This window comes from Crocodylus siamensis, chromosome 7, assembly GCF_052110815.1.
Source record: "Crocodylus siamensis isolate JL-2025a chromosome 7, ASM5211081v1, whole genome shotgun sequence".
NCBI lineage: Eukaryota > Metazoa > Chordata > Crocodylia > Crocodylidae > Crocodylus > Crocodylus siamensis.
In genome coordinates, this window is record NC_143401.1 from 63721867 (window position 1) to 63735205 (window position 13339).

At 47.1% G+C, this 13339-nt stretch overlaps 1 protein-coding gene across 1 annotated transcript in view; it reads left to right on the top strand.

The window, feature by feature from the left end:
- The first annotated feature begins 574 nt into the window (after nucleotides 1-574).
- Nucleotides 575-13339, top strand: part of PAPSS2 (3'-phosphoadenosine 5'-phosphosulfate synthase 2) — a 48655-nt gene continuing 35890 nt past the window's right edge. Inside the window, exon 1 of the mRNA XM_090056529.1 lies at nucleotides 575-722. Coding sequence (XP_089912655.1) covers nucleotides 696-722 — 27 coding nt within the window. The 5' untranslated portion in view covers nucleotides 575-695. The remainder of the gene's footprint in view (nucleotides 723-13339) is intronic.

The window sequence follows — 13339 nt, forward strand, 5'->3', positions numbered from 1 at the left end:
TGAGAAACGGAAGACCCATTGCCCTGTCCTTCCTTCAAGCCAGGCAGAGGAAGGTGTTTGAAGACAGGTCTCTCATCTCTCATGGACAGGGCCCCTGTGTTTTGCTTTGCAACCATCAGATCAGGTCTCTTATCTTACTCCAGGACCCAAGTGAGGTGCTAAGCTACTCTGCCCTCAGGTCCTTGGAGGACGCCTGTCCTTAAAAGACTTTACCAGTGGGAATGTGGGTGCATTCAGGGTCAAGTGGCTGCGGTTGGCACCTCAAGGTTGGATTTAGGTTAGCACGTTTTGCCCTTCTGCAGAGTCAAGGCACCCTCGGGACATGTCAGCTCTTGCTTTTCCGTTGCCCTGCGATTAGGGAAAAATCTGAGCTGCTTTGGGCTGCAAAGAACTGGGCAGCCCCAAGCCAGCCTGATGCCTGCTCTGGAGGGCAGGGGTTGCCTGGGGCGGGCACGGCCTGGCACCGGCGAGGAGTGTGACGGGGGCCCCGCAGGGGCATCCCCCCCCGCGGCGCGGCAGGAGGCAGCCGGCGCCCCGGGCCGGAGCCCAGCGGGCGGGGGGGGGCAGGAGGAGGAGACGGAGGAGGGCTGAGAGCCGAGGGGCCGGTCCAGGGAAGTGCTACGTGTCTCCCCAGCCTTTATACCGCTGCCTGCCCAGCACCCCGGGCACCAGCGCCGCCGCCCGCAGCCCGCGCCATGTCCAACAGCGGCCGGCAGCACACGGTAGGACCGGGCGGGACTCGGCGCCCCGCGGGCTCCTGGCCGGGCCGGGGCAGCGCTGCCGGGGCACGGGCGGGACCGTGGCCTGTGAGCGACGCCTTGCGCCGGCTCTGGGCAGAGGCTGGGAGCAGCCGCGGGGCTCGGGGCGCCGCCGCCGCCGCTTGTCGCTTGCAGGCGACTCCGGGAGGGGGCAGCGAGGGGCTCGGCGCGCAGAGGGGCAGCCGGGCCGCGCCGGTGGAAGCGCGCGCAGGTGCGGGCTGGGGCTGCAGTTTCTGCGGCGGGATCCGGCACGAGAGCCGGGGCGGGGCGAGCCCCGTGCGGGGCGCGGGAGGAAACCTGCCGGTGTCAACTGCTGGAGAGGGAAGGGGGGGAAGCGGAGTCCTCTTGCCCACCTCCCCGTGCTCTGCAGGCAGCTGGTGCTGCTCTTGCGGGGGCAGCCTTCAGCAGCCGCCTGGTGTGGGCTCCCCTGCGGCCTCCTGCGCGAAGTCTCTTGGAGAGCGGGAGCGCCCTTCCACCCCCACAGACTGAGCCCCTGCTGGGGCCTGTAGCCAGGCACCTGGCCAGGCGCGGCGGAGACTCCGGGCGGCGGGGGCCCGTGCGCCCCTCAGGGCCCTGCTCTACCTGCCAGCGAGTTATGCGACTGAGGGAAGGTACGGTTACTGGCCATTAGGGCAAGGGGCTGGTATTTTAGTAAGTAATGATTAGCATTATGGCTTTTTTAAAACTATTTTTTTAAAATTCTAAGTGACTGTATAAAATCTACCAAATCAGTTTCTGATGAACTTGGAGGTTGGGTAATCTCTGCCCTGATGTATGTCATCATCTTCAACCCCGGGGTAGTGGTCAGACTAATGCATTTGAGCAAATCACTAGGAAAATTACTTGGATACAAGGATAGGCATTAGAGAGAGGCTCCTCCTTCATTCTGTAATTCATATCTCAGTTTACTTCAGATTGTGGCAGCAGTTCAGCAAACTGTTGGTGCCCCCAGCACAAATGACAACTGTGTTGTTTTGAAGAGTTTTCACCAGCCAATAGCTAAACCCAAATGTAAAAAAAGCTTTACATGCCTTACCACCCAGTACAACCTGAAACTCCCCAACCCATGTCAAAGCATATGTTCACTGATTCATTCTCATGAGTAGCTTTATCTTTGACAGAAAAGACAGACTAATCCAGGAGATAGATCGCAGAGCTGTGCTGGGAGCCACATACCCAACAGGTCACACAACATGGGGGCCTCGCAAGCTTCATGCACATGTGGAGAGGCACTTCCTCCCTGCAGCACTGCATGCACAGACAGGTGCTGCACATGATGCAGCGCAACACCACACTTCATCTTCAGCTCCCTGCAGGCTACCCTTCTGGCACCATGCAGCGTGGGTGTTCCAGTCTGCCAGCTTCCCCGTCATTGTAAGATGTGCTGCTCCACCTTTTGGGATGGGGGCATGCAGCACAAGCTAGAGGAGGGAAGGGGAGCCCCAAACCCACAGCTGCTGCAGCAGCTGGGTGGGAGCCCCATGAGGCAGGTACTTCCTCAATCTTACCCCAGAACTATCTTATACAAACAGTGATCTGAGTGACTTACAGGTTTCAAGAGCATCAGGTTGGTTGGCTAAGACTTTATTGTTCACTTGTTCCTTTTTCAGGGAAAGAGGTAAACAATGTGATACTATAAATGTCCCAGTTAAGAGACAGTATAACCCAGTCCAAGCAATTTTATATGTGTTTAACACATTGGGTTTGGTTTCAGTTAAATTACCAGGCATGACTCAACTGAGATTTTTTCTATGGTTTACAAAAGTGACTTTGCCTAGTGAAGCAGACCAGGGGTTAATTTTGGTCAGGTGAATAATGGCCAAATTACTGTCGCTCAGAAAAGCTCTGGAAGAGAGAAAATTTGACACTATAAAGAATAATTTGTGGTAGCTTGAAATGAAAGCTGCAAAAACTGGTGGACCCATGAGAAGAGAAAAATTATTTTCTGCATGTCTAACTTAAAATCTCTTTTACTATTAATGTAACAATGGATGTGTGAGCAGGGCATGAGCCCTGGGTGCAGCCTAAAGGGAATACCAGAAAGGAGCAGAGATAGAGTGGGGCCTCACCCTCCTATCCTTCATCCCCTCCCCCTGCCTTCCTCTCTGTGTCTGGCAAAGAAGAGGTCAGAGAAGCAGAGTGTGCATGGTTAGTGGTCTGCTGCTGCAGGGAGGAGATGTCACCTCCTTTTGCCACTGAAAAATGGTATTTTTTTGCTACTAGACTCATGTGTCTGCAGCTAAAAAAGGAGGTGACATTTCCCCTAGCAGTAGTGAATCTCTGTGTATCACTGCTCAGGGCTCAGTACTAACCAGTTCCGTGTCTTCCTTTTCCTGTGGTAGTTCTCTTCCTTTAACTCTTACTTTATGCCTTTCTCTACCATTCCAGAAGTTTGAATAAACATTAATTTTCTTGTGTCTATTAATGACATCCTGGTTTCTCACAGGTCTTCCAGAAAGGAACTCTTTATGAGCAAGAATGCAGTTAACCCTTTACCAACAGAGCACAAATTGAGGTGCTCTAAAGATGAAGGAGACTAGATGTTCTCATGAGTATTAAAAGTTTGAGGGCGTTTCAGAAAAAAGAGTATGCATGTGAGATTAATTAGTTGAGATTTATAAATCTTTTGAAAGGCAGTGTGACACTATCTAGTTTGTAATCTGTTGAATAATGTATTTAGATATTTGCTCGTGTTTTGGAAACTGAACAGAGAGCTATATATGAAAGACAGAAGAAAACCAAAATGCAGCTAGAATGCGGTTAACCCTTTACCAACAGAGCACAAATTGAGGTGCTCTAAAGATGAAGGAGACTAAATTTTCTATAAATTTTTAGTTCAGCAGTATTTTCACTGTAGCAATGTAAGCAAAAATTATGCGTTTAGAAACACAAAGCCTTAATGTATAGCCTTTTAGCAATCTGTGCAAATTGCAATTACCAATTAATAATCTATATTAGTCTAGTTAAGAACAAAATACTTTACTATAATAGTCTTTTTTGGTAGTCTAGAATTGTTTTCTCTGGTTCTGACTGTTGAATTTGAGGCAGTATTGAATTCTATTTGTAATTGTAAGAAAAAGGGTCATTGCATAATCTGTTTTACTGAATTTTAAAATGAGGGCATTGATTTCCTAAAATCTTTTTGAAAGAAAAAAAATATTAGTTTTGATGAGGTTCTAAACTGATTTTAAAGAACAGTGGTCTTCAGTAATAAGCTTAACATTTCACATTCTGCACACAAAACTTCTGTGTCCTTATTGAATGAACTCACTCTCAAGAATAAGTATACTTTGAAATAATTGCCGTGAGTAACATGTAACTATAGACCTAACCTTGTTTATTATGTGAGTTTTTGCACAGTAGAGCATTCATGGCTGAGCAGTTCTTTTAACACCCACAAACTACAGGCTTGTTCTTTGTGCACCCAAGGTTTCAGTGGTATTTTCTTAATCCATTACAAAAGTTATTTTACAAAATCAAGTAATCTTTTTATAACAAACAGAAGAATATGTATAGTACAGTATCTTATTGAGAAACTGGTTTTGATTATACATAAATATATAGATATGGGACAATCTTTATGTCATTGACTTGGCTGATTAGAATACTGTCTGGAAACTGAGAGAATCGCTTACAGTTCAAGGTGTTTGTTTTTTGGAAAACACTTTTTAAACAGGAAAATGCCAATTGGTCAAAACCTTTTGTAGAAACATTAAAACTTAGTTGGATGAATGCAGGGTATGAGACAGAAAGGAGACAGGAGGGACACATCCCAGTATACCCAACAACGCAATAGTTAGAGGCATAGGAGGTTTATGTTCTTGCTTCCCAAAGCCTTAGTCAGGGGTCTCTCACACAAGTGCCCTAACCAGGGTACTGGCTATTCTAGGACAGTGATCTCAAAAAAATTTTAGAGGCTTCAGTTTTATTCTGATGCAAAATGAAACTAAATGCTGAAACTTTTCAGTTTTTTGTGATGCAAGATCCTAGCTTTCTGACCAGCCCTGCTCACGTCCACAAGAAGTGAAATCTTGGAGACAGTAAATGACTTCACTAATTCTATCTTATTTTCTTTCAGTTACATTTCAGTAATGCATTGTGTATCGCATTTATTTTCCTCTAAAAAACCCCACCAAAACCACCGAACCTAATTAAAATACGAAAAATTTACTGGTAGATTTTACAAAAAATTGCTGAATTCATTTGCATAATTTATAAAAAGAATACAAAAAATCAACTGAGTAACAACAGAAAAATCTAGAGAGACTTGATTTCCAAATTTGTAAATTCTATATAATTAGACTACATACTTACAATGCCTTCTGATTTTAAAATATAAGCACCCAAGAATGAAGTCCACATACGACATAAAGTTACCGGTATCCTGCAGCATGTGTGTAAAGTTTTATGCTTCTTTAATTGAAAGACAAGATAGGACTAAAAAGTAAACTAAGTTTATAAAAATTGTGTGCAATACATCCCATTAAATGTCTTTCATATTCTTTTTTATAATATATTTGTATGAAAAAAGGAAAATTAAAACAGCTTTACAGCTGCTTAATTTCAACATAGCTACCTTACTTCATTGGAATTTTGACATCCAAGATCATCATAAATGGTGCAGTGACAGTCCTATTAGCCAGATTGCTCAAAAACCATTTTCTTATGTTTTATCTCATGTATTCAAAAGTCATAGTTTAGATTTCATTACTTAACAGCTGTGTAAGATGTTGTCCTCTCTTTGCTTTATTTGCTAGTTGCATACTTGCTATTTTCAACAAAAAATGAATATGTATTTACATTCTACATAAATCAGCAGATATCAAGACAATAATGTTACAGTTTTTCTCATAAGAATTGCCATTCTGGGTCAGACCAGGTTCATCTAGCCCACTGTTTTTTCTCTCTCAGGACGCGTCCACACAAGCACGCACATGCAACATGCAACGTCTCAAAGCCCTTTGAGACGCTGCAAGAGGCACGTGCAGGAATGAAGAAACATTCTCCACACTGCAAAATTGCAATGCAGGGGCAAAATTAGACCCCTGAATATCCAGAGGTAAAAAAAAAACCATGGGGGAAAAAAGCAGGGCAGGGCACGGTTCCAGACTGTCCCTAGAGGCAACCAGAAGCTCGGTCCTCCACAGAAATGCTCTGGTAGCCAGCCAGAGCATCTCTATGGCTGGCCCTTGCCCCAGTGCTGAAGCATCTGCCTGCCCATGCAGAGCAGGCAGCATGCCCGCCATAGGGAGCCGGACCCTGGCTCCTGCCAGTAAGTAGAGGGTTGTGGGGCCTGGAAAAGGGGACCATGAGGGGACCCTTGCTGGCCACACCTGCTTCCCCAGCCCCCTGGATTGATGCCCTGCCTGGCCCCATCCCTTGCCCACTCCCCCAGGCACCTGGATTGCTGCTCCATCCTGCTCCATCCCCCACCCACTCCCTGAGCCCCCCCGATCGCTGGCCCACCCAGCCCCACCCCCGCCTATCCCCCAAACCTCCTGATGGCTGCCCCACCCCACCCGGCCCCATCTCCTACCTGCCCCTGGAATCCCCCTGAAGGCTGCTCTGCCTGGCCCCCTCCCCCCCCATTCTCTGAGCCCCCCCAATGGCTGCTCTGCCTGGCCCCATCCCCTGTCTACCCCCTGATGGTTGTCTCACCCAGGCCTATCCCCTGCCCGCTCCCCCAGCCCCCCATAACTGCCCTGTCCAGCCCCAGCCCCCGCCTGACCCTCGGCCCCCCTGATCGCTGCCCTACCTGACCCCAGCATCCCAGCAATTAAAAAAAAAAGCCCCGCACTCACTGAAAGTAGCAGCTGCCATCAGAGTCACTGGGGCCTTGAAACAGAGCCCCCCTATGCAGCACAGGGCCTTGGTGACAGCCCCAACTGCCCGACAGTGTGCAAAATCATGCAGCTCCCTGCCAACTCCAGGTGCACCCACGTGATGGGGCAGTGGCAGTGTGGGTGCCAGGCGGCCAGGGCTGGACCCCATTGCCCTGTGCTGCAGGGATGGGGGGGTCTGCCACAAGGCCCCAGTGACTCCGATGGCAGCTGCTACTGCTTTTGAGTATGGGACTTTTTTTTTTTTTTTTGAGTCCCAGACTGCTGGGGATGGGCGGAGGGGGCATCGGGGGTGGGGCCAGGTGTGTGGGGGCAATTGGAGAGCCCTGCTGCCCTGTGCTGTGTGGGGGAGCTTTGCCATGTAGCCCCCAAGCCCCCACAGCCCCTGCTAGTGCTGGTGAGTGCAAGGCTTTTAAGTGCCAGGAGACTGGGGGTGCAAGCAGAGGATGGGGCTGGGCGGGACAGCCATTGTGGGGCTGCGGGTGCAAGTGAGGGGTGGAGCTAGAGGGGCAGCCATCAGGGGGCTGCAGGAGCTGACAGGGGATGGGGACAGGGCTAGGCAGGGCAGCATTCCAAGGGGCTGGGGGAGCTAGCAGGGGTCGGGCATGTGGGCCCTGTGGGGAGGCTGGTAGCCCTGTGGGGGGGAGTCCATGAGCTGTGCAGGGGGCCTGCGCCCTTTGGGGGAGAGGGGACCCACCCCTTTTGAGGAGCCCCCCCACACAGTCCCCCACATCTCTCTACAGCCACCCACAACCCCCTACCCCACTTCCCACCCCTCTCCTGCAAACCCCACATCTCCCCAGCACACACCATGCATGCCCAGCTGCTAGACAGGATGAGACCTGCTGGCAGGAACTGTGGCTGCAGGGGAAGCTGTCCCCACATCTTAGTTAGTGAAGGGGTTAGGGGGAGCTCTAACTACTCTATGGTAAGAAAACCAAAGGCAAACAGCAAAACATATAGGTATTTAGAATTCATTTTATTATGATGATAGAGACACAGTAGGCTTCCAAATTGCTTTAACATTGTAAATATATCAATAAAACATTGCCCAACTGATCACGCTCTCTCTCTCTCTTCTATATATATCTATCTCTCAGAATTCCTGCTAAGGAAGCAAGTGGCAGGACCCAGGCAGAGGAGCCTGATCAGAGCTGGCACCTTGGACCCAGCTGGAGGTGGCTGACCTCCTGGCCAGTTGGAGCCAGGAGGACATGCTTTGACAGTTCAAAGCAGGCCACCACACTGGGAACATCTTCCAGATGATAGCTGTCCAGATGGCCAGGCAGGGGGCACACATGGCAGTAGTGCTGCACAAAGGCCAACCCTGCAGCCACAGCCCATTGGCAGCTCACCCAGAAGGGCAGATGCTTCTACTGGCTGTGCAGTCCCCATCCAGGTCTGGCAGGTGCACAGCAGGTCACAGCCAGGCAGCAGCCCCCACTGCCAGACTGCTGCTGCTGCAGTGGGTAGAGGGTGCAGGGAACTCTCAGGGCTGCTTCAGCAGTCCAGCTGGCACAAAGGGTAGTGTCCCCAGGTACCAATTGGCTTGGCCCCAGAAGCTGCTGAGAATGAGTAGCCCTGAGCTACTTGACAGTGCAGCTTTTTCTACTGCTGGGGCCAGCACAGGTGATGGCCCTGGGCTCTAGCTCCCCCTGGCTGCAGATCCAGGAGGAACCAGACAGGGTTATTTTGTCCCAAGTGGCATAATTTGTTCCACAAAGCACATGTCCGGGAAAAAAGCCCTGTCTCCAGTTTGGACTGCTTCTGTTTGAGCTGCTGCAAGCAAACATGGTTGCATATGTGGATGTGTCTACAGTGGCTAGAAGCAGATTCTAATGGAAGGAGTATCCAGAATAATCCATTCATATCTTTTTCTCCCTACAGCATAGGAACTCCTAATTTTGAGGACTTCCTAATGGTCTCCCAATAAATACATCTAAATAGAGGATATTATAATAAGTTAGGCCTTTTTGCAGGAAGTAAATAATAGGGTAGGATCACATATAATTTTTTATCTCTTTGTTTTGAAGAACAAATTGAGGTTGTCAGAAATAACTTTGTAAAGCTGTAGTGTAATTTGAAATTACAGCAAGTGCTCTGTCACCTTTGGGACTATTTACCTTTTCTTTTTGCATGCCTCCTAAAACCCCTTATTATTAAAATATTAACTTTTTTAGTATTGTTTTTCCTTATTGTATAAGTTCTTAGTCTTGTCTTTTTATTTCAAAAGATTACTATCTTGTTTTTTAAACGTGTTCTGTTCTTAGATGTTCATTAGCTTTTAGAAAGTATTAGCCACCTTAAAGGAAGTATACATGGCCTTAGTTCTTCATTCTTACATGAAGAACATCAAGTAGACACTTTTCTCTTACCTATAGACTTAAACTAAGTATTGGTTCCATGTTGCAATCTCATCAATATTTGAAAACAATTTCATCTTAAAATTTATAATTCCTACAGTCTTAAAAAGCCTCTAACATGTGTCCAGCGTATTAGGGAAAGGACCTTTTTATATAGGTTTCAAAAACTAATCCCTAAATAGCACTACCCAGGTACACTTGCAAATGGGAAATTCAGCAAGAACTAGTTCAGGACTAAAAAGCAAAAATCCCAAAGTGGACCTAGTTTTATACTCTAGTGCTTGGCTAAAATATCAAAAAGCTTATTAAATAAAGTAAAAGATATATAAAAAAAAATTGTTCCTAATAGGTGCCACTCTAATTAATATTCATTAACGACCTCATACGGACTTCCGGGCGCCCGCCGCCTCGAAATTTTTCTAAGTCCCGGGTCGGACAGCAGGTCAACCCGGTTCTCACTCCGCGGCCCTTCAGCCGGAAAAGCGGCCGGCCGCGCCTCCGCACGGGTCACCGGGGCGAGCCCGGAATCGTGCCCGGGCTCCTGGAACTCCCGCCCGGCCTCGCTGCCGGCGTGGTCCCATGCAGAGCCCCGGGGAGACACCTACTCGCAGAGGGCTGCCCGGGCCCCCGCCGCCTCGGCCCGGGCCATCCGCCCCCTCCCGCGGGGCCCCGCACGCCTGCCGCGGCCCTGGCAGCCGCCCTCCGCCGTATCCCGGACCAATTAATTCTAAAATTAGCCTTGTCTGTCGTCAGATAACTAAGGCTAAGTACAGACAGTCAAAAAGCCTGAGGATGAATCGATTCAATCTTTGCAGGTTTGTCTAAACTTCATAGATTGAACCAATAAGCAGCTGAACAGATATTCACTGTTGATTCTGGAAATGCAGCCGTATACCTGCAGTGGCCCCGGGCCAGAAGCCGGGGTGTGCTAAAGCTCATCTGGAGCAGACAGCTTGGGCCAAAGCTCACCCACCCACCCTGTGAGGGGAGTTTTATGTGGGAGATGCAAAACATCCTGGGATGCTGGGGGACTATGAGTTAACTTGAATCTGGAGGTGATGTGACATGGAAGTTCAATAAACTGATTTAACCTAAATCACTTAAGTCTGATACTACATCCATCCGGGTTTATCTTAAACAAGCTTCAACCATTTTGAAAGTGGTTTATATGCACTGAACTTCTGTTGTGTTACAGATTTGAATGGGTTTCTGATCACTTATACCAGTTTATGTGTAATTTCTGTCCCTAGCTCAGATATACTTGAGGCAACTTTACAACTTTTACCCTATTTATTTTCAATCCATATTCCTTGATTTTTTTTTTTAATGGTTCACATGTTGTGACATTTATTTTGCCTCTTCTTCTTTTACCCAAACTATAGTCAAGCAAATACAAGTAACTCCATCCTGTCCTAAACTGTCATTAACCAGTTTAAGACCTACTATCATCTACAATCCAGGGTAGGTGCAGTGGCATAGTCACACCTCTCTTGGACCACACCACAGGAGCAGCAGTCAGGGCTTTTTTAAAGTTCCCGAGCAGGTAAGAATCCTGCCCCCTCTTCAGCATGCTGTCCACTACTCTGTGCTCAGTGGCACATCCTGTCCCCTGATTCCCTTCTCCCCTGTCTGCTGATGTTGCTGTCCCCACTTTCCCTAGCTGACCTAGGGGCAGCAGCGAGCAGAGGGAATGAGAGGGAACAAGAGGTGCCACTGAGCATGGAGGGGATGGAAGGAGGTGCTGAAAATTGGGATGGAGGTGTTCTTACCTGCTTCAGAGATATAAAGTCTCCAGTTGCTGCACTCAGATGTGGTCTGCTTGATGATGTTGGTGGGGAGGCTGGGAACAGAGGTTCAGCCACGACTGCAGCACTGTCACTGATCTTGCCTTCACCATTACAAAATCCTAGAACTGCTTGTGCACAATCACTGATGTACTCAAACTGCAACAACTGATGATAATTGGCACCCTTGTTAGCATTTTGGCAGAAAGGCAAAGATTAAATGGCCATGTAAGCTGAAGTACGCTCTCACCCATGAGTGACCCAGATAAGAGCTGAAACTGACTGAGCTGTCAGGGTGGGGAAACTTGTTCTTCAGTTCCTTGTGTTCTCTTAGATCTATAGATGAACAGTAGGATTCAGGACTAATCTATAATAGAAAACAGTTGCTACTATGGCTCTAGAGATGTAGCTATACCAGCAAGACCTCCTAATGCAGATGCAAATTACATTGGCAGACTTTTGCTAATATAATTTATATCAGCATCCTAATTAAATGAGCTGTAATGGCAAAAGTACTTGTTTTCTGGCATGTAAGTGGAGTCAGCATTAGGGCTTTTGTCAGTATAGGAATGGAGATAGGTCACCTCACTAAGCAACTACTGGAAAAAATTCTAGTTCAGACTTGCCATCAGTTTCTAGACTGTCAATTCTGTATCTTTCTTAAATCGTGGACTAACATAGAAGGAATATGTTTCAGATGTTGGGTCACTAATGATGATGATGATAATTATTGTTCAGTAACAAATCTATACCAGAAACTGATTCAAGCATAGGTTTCTGAAACTACTAGTTCTTGAGCAGTCGCTAAAGTTACAAAGTAGGTATGATGATGATGTGAAGACTATTATTTTAAAATCTAATATTGCTTAAGATAAAGGAGAGCAGATTTCAGTGGATTTGGTTTTCCTGGATGTAGCATAATGTGGACCTGGCACCAATCTTTGCCCAACCTTGCTCACTTACCTGGCCATGCAGCAGCTGATACTGTTGACAAGGTCTCATGTTGCCAGTGTCAGATGGAATAGTGATGCACCATCTACTGTCCATATGGTCCATATAGAATAGCATTAGTGGAGCTGTTCCATAAACTACCATAAGGCAGTTCATGTTCTGCTCCGCATCGAGAATGTAAGGGAATTCGTTTTGGGGTGTGACTGGATGCTTGTATCCACTAGCAGTGTGTGCTACAGCATCATGGTAAAAAGTCTGCCCTTGTGTCTAGACTACCCTGACCTGCACAGTCCAGCAACAGATTCACTGTAGGTCCCCTCTATATATTACATTCATGAAGCAAGGAATCTGTTAATTGCTGTATGGATGGGCAGGGTGCTACACGTGCACCCAATTTAAGGTGGCATAAAATGGGAAATTAACCTTAAAAATGTTCTGTGTACAATGTAGAACATTTTTGTGCCTTATTTGTATAGTGCCTTAAATTTAACTTGTAGCCTTTTCCTCCCAGCTCAGTCTGGTTGTCAGCCCCAGCCTGAGCTGGGAGGAAAAGGGCTTCCACAGCAAATCCTGTACCTGGCAGCCCTGGCACATAGTAATAGCATGATGGGATCTGATACCCAGTCCCAGAATCATGGCCCCTACCTTGTATGTGTTCCATGACAGGAGTCAATTGATGGAATTGGGGATCAGACTCCTGAATGCCATTAAGGCTAAGTACAGACGGTCAGAAAGCCCAAGGCTGAATCAATTCAGTCTTTGCAGATCTATCTTGGATTTGCAGTCCAAGATTACAACAGCTGGATTCTGCAAGGTTTCTCATTATGTATTGACGCGTGGCAAAAACTCTCCAATTTTAACTCCTCTTTATTCAAGGCCGAGAGTAGGGTAATAACTAATTTGTATCATGCAGACCTATCAGTTACAGGGTAACAGTTGATGTGCACTCTTGAGCAGCAAGCCACTGCTGATTTTAAACTGGCTATGGCGACTTGTGTCTATCCCCTTACTCTAACTATTCTCCAGATAGTCCATATCCTTGAAAATTTGTCATCCCCCTGCACTGTTGTTTCACTTAGGCTAGGAATGGATAGTGCATTTGTCCTGGGGCAGAAAAGTCACGCAGTTACCAGTCATATAGCAATGTGTATGTACATTTCCCTTCCAATCAGGGTTTAGTAATAAGCTAAATGCGTTGCTGCTTTTCTGCCATTGATTCAATAATGCAGTCCTGTGACAACTGTTCCAATGCCTTTTGTGATGTCCCAAGGCAACTGTTAGCTCTTCTTTCCTTTGAACTTCTTTAAGGTCTGTTTCAGAGCAACGGACATAGACATTTGAATGATTGCGCTTTGTCCCAGAACAAAATGGTTTCTTCCAGGACAAATGCAATGTCTTTATGTAGCTGTAGAGACTAACAATATACTGTCATTATCTCTGTTACTTTAAATGGTAGAGGTCTTGTACGCAGGTTTTGACAGTCCCAGCTCTACTACAAGCCAATGTAGTGGTTGGTGTGCTGCTGCATTACACAACTAATTTTTTTCAGTTTCCTTTTATCAAAACCTAGAAGATAATTTCCTGTTGGTGTTTTTGTGTGGTTGACTTAATAACCTTAATAATGCTCTTTTAACATATTTTTA